The following is a 9386-nucleotide window of genomic DNA, read 5'->3' as shown; positions in this document are numbered from 1 at the left end:
AAGACCTTTCGGGACTTTTATAGCAGGTTGTATAGATCGGAACCCCCTGGGGGCCGGAGGGGATGAGGCACTTCTTGGATGGGCTGACTTTCCCGAAGGTGGATGGGGAGCTGGTTGAAGGGCTGGCGGCCCCGATCGGGCTGGAGGAGATAGTGGAGGGCTTGAAGGCCATGCAGTCGGGAAAGGCCCCGGGGCCGGACGGATACCCAGTTGAGTTCTATAAAAAGTTCTCCGGAATATTGGGGCCGTACTGCTGAAGTCTTTAACGAGGCCAAGGAAAGAGGGGTTTTACTCCAGACAATGTCACAGGCAATGATCTCGCTCATTTTGAAAAGGGACAAGGACCCGGAGCTGTGTGGTTCTTATCGGCCGATATCCTTGCTGAACGTGGATGCCAAACGTCTGGCCAAGATTCTGGCCTCTAGGATTGAGAACTGTGTACCGGACATTATAGGGAAGGACCAGACTGGGTTTGTGAAGGGTAGGCAGCTGGGGGCCAATGTAAGAAGGTTGCTCAATGTGATTATGATGCCCCCGGAAGGCAGGGAAGCTGAAGTGGTGGTTGCGATGGACGCGGAAAAGCGTTCGACCGGGTCGAGTGGGATTACCTATGGGAGGTGCTGGAGCGGCTCGGATTTGGGAGGGGCTTTGTGGACTGGGTTAGGCTGCTGTACCGGGCGCCGGTAGCTAGTGTACGGACAAATAGGACGACTTCAGAATATTTCAGACTACACCGGATGACGAGACAGGGATGTCCCCTCTCCCCACTGCTGTTTGCGCTGGCGATAGAGCCGCTGGCAATTGCTCTGAGGTCCTCAAGGGGTTGGTCCGGAGGGGGGTGGGGGGGTGGGGGGTGGGGTGGGGGGGGTGGGTGGCTGGGGGGGGGGAGGTGGAGCACAGAGTCTTGCTTTATGCGGATGACTTGCTGCTGTATGTCTCAGACCCAATGGAGGGGATGGGGGAAATTATGGGAATCCTGGGGGAATTCGGCCAGTTTTCAGGGTACAAGCTTAATATGGGGAAGAGCGAGATATTTGTGGTTCAGGCGAGAGGTCAGGAGAGGCGACTGGGGGACTGCCGTTTAGAGCGGTAGGGGACAGTTTTAGATACTTGGGTATTCAGGTGGCGAGGGATTGGGATAGGCTACACAAATTGGACGAGGCCCGGTTGGTGGACCAGATGAAGGAGGATTTACGGAGATGGGATGCGCTCCCGTTGTCTCTGGCGAGTAGGGTGCAGACGGTAAAAATGACAGTCCTCCCGAAGTTTCTTTTTGTTTTCCAGTGCCTCCCCTTCTTCATCCCGCGGTCCTTTTTTAAGCAGATTAATAAGATTATTGCGGGCTTTGTGTGGGGGGGGCAAGCCCCCGCGGGTGAAGAGGGCAATGCTCGAGTGGAATCGGGGAGATGGTGGGCTGGCGCTGCCGAATTTTAGTAATTATACTGGGCGGCCAACATAGCCATGGTGAGGGGGTGGCTGGTGGGGCGGGGAGCCGGCGTGGGTGCGCATGGAGGCGGCTTCGTGTAAGGGCACAAGTTTAGGGGAACTGGTGACGGCGCCCCTGCCATTCCCACAGGCGCGGTACTCCACCAGTCTGGTGGTGGTGGCGACCCTGAGAGTCTGGGGGCAGTGGAGGAGACATGTGGGGGCAGACGGGGCTTCGGTATGGTCCCCAATCTGCTACAACCACCGGTTTGCCCCGGGGAGGATGGATGGGGGGTTCCGTATTTGGCAGAGAGCGGGGATAGAGAGGATGGGGGACTTGTTCTTGGAAGGTAGCTTCCCGAGTATGAGAGCATTGGAGGAGACGTTTGCACTAGCTGGAGGGAATGAACTCCGATATTTACAGGTGTGGTAGTCACCACTGTTGTATTGTATATACCGCATACGAGGGGCATTACGGTAAGGCCCCTGTACTACAGGTAAGGGGGTAGATCCCTGCCTGCTGGCTCCGCCCAGTAGGCGGAGTATAAATGTGTGGGCTCTCCGAACTGCAGCCATTTCGGCAACAGCTGCAGGAGGCAACACATCTCTGCTTAATAAAGCCTCGATTACTCTCTACTCTCGTCTCGTTGTAATTGATAGTGCATCAACAGATACGGGACTTTCTGCAGAGGCAGGTACCAACCTTCCCACTCCTGCCGTTAAGGAGGATTCAGGACAGGGTGGTCTCTAGAGGATGGATAGGGGAGGGGAGCATCTCGGACATATGTAGAGAGCTTATGGGTTCTGAAGAGACGCAGACTGAGGAGCTGAAGCGAAAGTGGGAGGAGGAGCTGGGGGGAAAGGTGGAGGAGGGCCTTTGGGCGGACTCGTTAGGAAGGGTCAATGAAAATAAAATGAAATGAAAATTGTTTATTGTCACAAGTAGACTTCAATGAAGTTACTGTGTAAAGCCCCTAGTCGCCACATTCTGGCACCTGTTCGGGGAGGCTGTTACGGGAATTGAACCGTGCTGCTGGCCTGCCTTGGTCTGCTTTCAAAGCCAGTGATTTAGCCCTGTGCTAAACAGTCCCTGTTTATGCTACCACAACATGTGCCAGGCTCAGCCTGATCCAATTTAAGGTTGTTCACTGGGCTCACATGACAGTGGCCCGGATGAGTAGATTCTTTGGGGTGGCGATAAGATGTGCGAAGTGTGCGGGGGGCCAGCGAACCATGTCCACATGTTCTCGGCATGTCCAAAACTGAGGGGATTTTGGCAGGGGTTTGCGGACGCTATGTCCACGGTATTGAATTTAAGGGTGGTAATGAGTCCGGAGGTGGCGATTTTTTGGGTATCGCAGGACCCGGGCAATCCAGGAGGAGAAAGAGGCAGACGTTCTGGCCTTTGCTTCCCTGGTAGCCCGGAGGCGCATATTACTAGCATGGAGGGACTCAAAGCCCCCAAAATCGGAGACTTGGCTTTCAGACATGGCTGGCTTCCTCTGCCTGGAGAAAATTAAGTTCCCCATGAGAGGGTCTCGGCTGGGGTTCGCCCGGAGGTGGCAACCGTTCGCCGACTTCCTCGCAGAGGACTAATCGTCAGCAGAAAGGGGGGGAGGGGGGGTTAGGCTAGCATAGGTTAGGGGGGGTAAGTAGTGGCAAGACCTGCGGGAGTGGGTGGTGGAATTTGCACAACGTATTTACTTCTCTCGTTATTTATATTGTTGATTCTGTCGCTGTTAAAATGCCAAAGAAATACCTCAATAAAATGTTTTTTAAAATAAAGGGAAAATACAATTTGAAAGTAAATTAGCAGGGAACATAATAACTGACTGTAAAAGTTTCTATAGATATATAAAGAGAAAAAGATTGATAAAAACGAATGTAGGCCCCTTACAGTCAGAAACAGGGGAATTCATAACCGGAAACAAGGAAATGGCAGAGGAACTAAATTCATACTTTGCTTCTGTCTTCACAAAGGAAGACATGAATAATGTTCCGGAAGTTCTGAAAAACACAAGTTTTAGTGAGGAGCTGAAGGAAATTGGTATTGATAAAGAAATGGTTTGGGGGAAATTAATGGGATTGAAGGCAGACAAATCACCAGGGACTGATAATCTTCATCCCAGAGTACCTATGAAAGTGACCCTAGAAATAATAGATCCATTGGTGACCATTTTCTAAAATTCTTTGGGCTCTGGAATGGTTCCTACAGATTGGAGGGTAGTGAATGTAACCCCGCTATTCAAAAAGGGAGGTAGAGAGAAAACAGGGAACTATAGACCAGTGAGCCTAACGTTAGTTGTAGGGAAGTTGCTGGAACCCATTATCAAGGATTTCATACCACAGCATTTGGAAAGCAGTGGTGTAATCAGACAGAGTCAGCATGGATTTATGAAAAGAAAATCATGACAAATCTACTAGAATTCTTTGACGATGCAACTAATAGTCTTGACCAGGGAGAACCAGTGGATGTGGTTTATTTAGACTTTCAGAAGGCTTTCGACAAGGTCTCACATACAGATTAATATGTAAAGTTAAAGTTAAAGTGTCTGGAGATGGATAGAAAGCTGGTTAGCAGACAGGAAACAAAAAGATGGAATAAATGAGTCTTTTTCCGGTTGGCAGACAGTGAATAGTGGGGTACCGCAGGGATCTGTGCTGGGACCCCAACTGTTCACATTATATATTAATGATTTAGATGAGGGAACTAAATCTATTATCTCCAAATTTGCAGATGATACAAAGTTGGGTGGGAGGGTGAGCTGTGAGGAGGATGCAGAGATGCTTCAACGGGATTTGGACAGGCTGAGTGAGTGGGCACACGCATGGCAGTTGCAGTATAATGTGGATAAATGTGAGTTATCCACTTCAGTAGCAAAAATAGGAAGGCAGATTATTATTTGAATGGGTGTAAATTGAGAGAGGCGGATACTCAGCGAGACCTTGGTATCCTCGTGCATCAGTTGCTGAAAGTAAGCGTGCAGGTACAGCCGGCAGTAAAGAAGGCAAATGGTATTTTGGCCTTCATAGCGAGAAGATTTGAGTATAGAAATAGAGATTTTTACTGCAATTGCCTCGAGCAGGGATCAAGGGAAATGGGGGAAGGCGGGATCAGGGTATCAAACTTGATGATCAGCCACGATAATGAATGGTGGAGCAGGCTCGAAGGGCTGAATGGCCTCCTGCTGCTTCTATTTTCTGTGTTTCTATGACTGTGTTCCTCAGTATGGAATGCTAATGTAACATTGTCAGTGTGGAGCAAATCTCTGATGAGAATTTGGTTCACTTTAGCCTTGGAGTCAGATGGAGAAGGCTGAACAGTCCACTGCTGGTGGTATGTAACAGACACCTCCTGTAGATGTAAAAAGGGCAGTATGGTGGTAACCAAATTGTGGTGGTGTCAAAACACAAACCTGTTTAACCCCACTCTGGATTCCAGCAGTTTTGATGTTTTGATGTCACAGCTAACACTGAGATCACACTGAGCAGCTTTAGTGCGCAGCCAGTGATGGGGCAGTGATGGGGCGGTGATGGGGCGGTGATGGGGCAGTGATGGGGCAGTGATGGGGCGGTGATGGGGCAGTGATGGGGCAGTGATGGGGCAGTGATGGGGCAGCTAGTGATGGGGCAGTGATGGGGCAGTGATGGGGCAGTGATGGGGCAGTGATGGGGCAGTGATGGGGCAGTGATGGGGCAGTGATGGGGCGGTGATGGGGCGGTGATGGGGCAGTGATGGGGCAGTGATGGGGCAGTGATGGGGCGATGATGGGGCAGTGATGGGGCAGTGATGGGGCAGTGATGGGGCAGTGATGGGGCGGTGATGGGGCAGTGATGGGGCAGTGATGGGGCGGTGATGGGGCGATGATGGGGCAGTGATGGGGCAGTGATGGGGCAGTGATGGGGCGATGATGGGGCAGTGATGGGGCGATGATGGGGCAGTGATGGGGCAGTGATGGGGCGATGATGGGGCAGTGATGGGGCAGTGATGGGGCAGTGATGGGGCAGTGATGGGGCGGTGATGGGGCAGTGATGGGGCAGTGATGGGGCGGTGATGGGGCGATGATGGGGCAGTGATGGGGCAGTGATGGGGCAGTGATGGGGCGATGATGGGGCAGTGATGGGGCGATGATGGGGCAGTGATGGGGCAGCTAGTGATGGGGCAGTGATGGGGCGGTGATGGGGCGGTGATGGGGCAGTGATGGGGCAGTGATGGGGCGGTGATGGGGCAGTGATGGGGCGATGATGGGGCAGTGATGGGGCAGTGATGGGGCAGTGATGGGACGGTGATGGGGCGGTGATGGGGCGGTGATGGGGCAGTGATGGGGCGGTGATGGGGCAGTGATGGGGCGATGATGGGGCAGTGATGGGGCAGTGATGGGGCGGTGATGGGCGGTGATGGGGCAGTGATGGGGCAGTGATGGGGCGGTGATGGGGCGGTGATGGGGCAGTGATGGGGCAGTGATGGGGCGGTGATGGGGCAGTGATAGGACGGTGATGGGGCAGTGATGGGGCGGTGATAGGGCAGTGATGGGGCAGTGATGGGGTGGTGCGTGGGGGGAGGGGCAGAGAAGAGAAATGAAGGGAATATGTACACATGTTTGAGGGAGTGGGTGATTGAGAAAGATGTACTTTTTGGTGGAGTCGTATATTTTCCTGTGTGAATGTTCTATAATTGTGGGAGTTGTACAGAAAATGTTTAAGCCTCTCTCAGTTTCTATTTGGCTCATTCCTAACCTTGGTAACACTTTTGGAAGTTAGTTATTTTACTGTCAAAAGGGAAGTGAAAATGTTTGAGAACAAAAACGGAGTTGCTGTAAATTGAAGATGGTGATTTCAGTGTCACGCCATCAGTCAATCACAACAGGTGAAATCAAACATAACATTATGCAAATTACTGAGGAAATTACATTTTCCCGCCCGGGGATGTTCCTACCTGTGTATCTGGACCTGCAGAATTCCCCACTCTGCCAGACAGGTGTATTTAAGACAAACCCATGGCGAGATCAGCAGCATCTGAACAGCCGGGTCCACCTCACTCAGGTAACCTCCACTCTCTCTGAGTTAGTGCTCTGTTGTTCTGCTGAGGAACTTTCCTGAGCTGTTGGAGAATCAATCCCAGTCTCTTCTACAGAATTCTTTCCAAATAGAAGGTAACAAATAATTTCAAATTGTGATTTTCGGCTTAATTGTGTGTGTCGTGTGTTTAGAATTTGTCAGATAGACTGAGATAGAATTGTTTCAGTGAAATCAGAGCAGGGCTTGCATGGCCCGGCGCTAGGCTGGAGAACAGTGACATTTGATCATTGATTGCAAAGTGCCGCCGAGATAAGAATATTGGTGTTTAACAGGCGGCAAATATGAGAAATGCAATTATACTAAAATACAAATCTTCACAATTCCCTTTGCTTCTTTTTATTGTCCAGCAAGACATCAAGTTAATGCAGAATGTAAATAAAATTTACATTTAGCTCCCTAATTCTAATTTTCCAAAGTAGGAAACGAACGAATTTTTAATTAAAACTCTCCATTTATGGGCGGACTTTGCGCAGATTCTCTCAGCGCTTGGTGCATGAACTGATCTGAGTGACAACAATTCAAAACTCGTGAAATGATGATGGAATATTCGATTCCGGACGAGGTCATGAGGAATATCCGACTTAAAGTCCTTACAATTATAATCTAGAAAATTGTGGGAATGGGATTTTGATCCAATCGGTCGACGTTTTTCCAGTTTCCAATCAGGTTTTTTCACATCTTATGGTATCTTTACGATGCAATGAACCTTTTGCTTCTTTCTGGGTTGTTTGTAGGTTTCCTCTGACGATGCAAGGTCTCAGTTATGTCTTTATGGTGGCTCTTGCCTCTCAGCTAATCCTTGCACAAGGCACCAGACTGCATTTTGGACAATGCACGCTCACCGCCAACATGGCCGAAATCCAACAAGCATTCTCAGATATCAGACAGGCAATAGTGAGTAAAGATTTGACCTCACTCCACCGCCCTATTCGTAACCTGTACTCGCAGCAGCGAATTGGAAATAAAGCATCCTCTCCTCTCCCCACAGCAAGCGGAGGACACCACTGATGATGTGAGGCTTCTTCCCAAATCCACCTTTCAGAGGATTCAGGTACTGGTTCCACCCTAGTGCACCAATAAACCTGCCCTTCAAGGTACCCCTGTGAATCGAATGGCTGTTGTACTTAACAAAGTTGTGTAGCAGGCAGGGGCACCTGTAGTTCTATGAACTTGTGTGTTTTGTGGCATCAACCATTAATTTTGTCAGCACAAATTGTCAACTGGAGTCTAAGTGCCTTGCCCATAGAGTGAGCTGCTTTCCCCCACCTCACTGTCCCTGTCTCATTCCCAGGCACAGGAGAGCTGCTGTTTCCTGCGCCACATGTTGAGATTCTATGTGGAGATCGTCTTCAAACATCACACTCCATCCAACTCCCTCATTGAGAGGAGGACGAACATTCTGGCCAACTCCTTCCTCAGCATCAAGCGAGATCTACGGCAATGTGTAAGTGGCAAGGCTGAAGAAATGCTTTTAATCGTTTGTTGAACATAGCGACAATTTTGAATTTACTTTCAAGACTATTGGTAACATTGAAACATCATTCTGTGTTAATTGTGTTCTGAGTGGTTCTTTAATTCTATTTGAAATTTCTTTATTGGACAGCATTCTGAGATGAGGTGTCACTGCGGAGAAGAATCCAGAGTTCAGATGCAGAAGATGCAAAATACCTTTGAAAATGTACGTTGTTACTTCTTGCATTTAATTAACAAAGAGAATATTTGGTTCCCATGTTGTTGCACTAATTCCTGTAATACTTCAAAAGACTGGAAGATACATACAAAGAATACAGGACATCAATATTGTCTCCCATATAACTCCTTAAAATGAACGTAGCACTGGACAAAGGTCAGTAGATGATGCTGCATGCTTATGTTAAATTCCAAATATAGAGCCTTAAACAGAACCCAATGTTCATGTTTATCCTTCTCTCGGTGCCCACACAAACCACTCTTTTAAGTGGTGAAAAGAGCCACTTTGGGATATTGGAGAACTACCAGAATTCATAACACGAGATTCCAGCTTCTGTTGAGTGACCACATGTTGGCTGTAACTCTGGTAGTATCCTAAAATAAGTAAAGTCACCACAGTCCCAGATGACCAGAGGCTGCCCTCCCCCCCTTTGAGGGGGAGAGCTGACTGGCGGTGATTTAACCTGAGGGTCACCACACCTCAGACGAGGGGCAAGATTGAGAAGGCGGAGTTTTCATGAATAACCTCCATGGACAAGGTGAATAGATGGCCAATATTATCTCATCTTCCACAATAACAAAGAAAGAGCAGCAGTTGATAAATCCTCTTCCTGGAGATGTTGTTTTAACTACAGTTTGTACTGAATATTCCTAAATAAATCTCTATCCTTTTTCAGTTGACTCTAAGGGCAGCTGCTGTTAAAGCCATTGGTGAAATTGATATTCTCATAGAATGGATGGGACAATCTCACCAGAACTAAGCATTGCCCCACAGTATACAGAATGGAGGAATAGAAGATATTGAACACCAAGAAAAACTTTGATGGTGAACACCTCAGAATTGATTTTTGTTAATGTTAAATTGTCAAATAGTGCTTGTGTAAAATCCTTGACACCCCAGCATTATGAGAACACTAAAGCAATTTAATCATTTTGTGAGTTACTTTATGCTGAGCTTTTGGTATATTACCAACATTACACACACAGTGATATACCACTGGGTACTTGCCTCTAAATATTGAATATAATGAGAGATGCATGTACCTTATATTATTGATGTGGAGATGCCGGCGTTGGACTGGGGTGAGCACAGTAAGAAGTCTACAACACCAGGTTAAAGTGCAACAGGTTTGTTTCAAACATGAGCTTTCGGAGCGCAGCTCCTTCCTCAGGTGAATGAAGAGGTATGTTCC

At 48.7% G+C, this 9386-nt stretch overlaps 1 protein-coding gene across 1 annotated transcript; it reads left to right on the top strand.

Moving 5' to 3' along the window:
- The first annotated feature begins 7251 nt into the window (after positions 1-7251).
- On the top strand, positions 7252-8954 carry LOC140394547 (interleukin-20-like). Its single transcript, XM_072481905.1, has 5 exons — positions 7252-7398; positions 7493-7555; positions 7796-7948; positions 8108-8182; positions 8871-8954. The coding sequence occupies exons 1-5, from the start codon at positions 7252-7254 to the stop codon at positions 8952-8954; spliced, it is 522 nt and encodes a 173-aa protein (XP_072338006.1).
- The last annotated feature ends 432 nt before the right edge of the window (positions 8955-9386 follow it).

This window comes from Scyliorhinus torazame, chromosome 17 (genome assembly GCF_047496885.1).
Source record: "Scyliorhinus torazame isolate Kashiwa2021f chromosome 17, sScyTor2.1, whole genome shotgun sequence".
NCBI lineage: Eukaryota > Metazoa > Chordata > Chondrichthyes > Carcharhiniformes > Scyliorhinidae > Scyliorhinus > Scyliorhinus torazame.
This window is presented reverse-complemented; position numbering and strand designations above follow the sequence as displayed.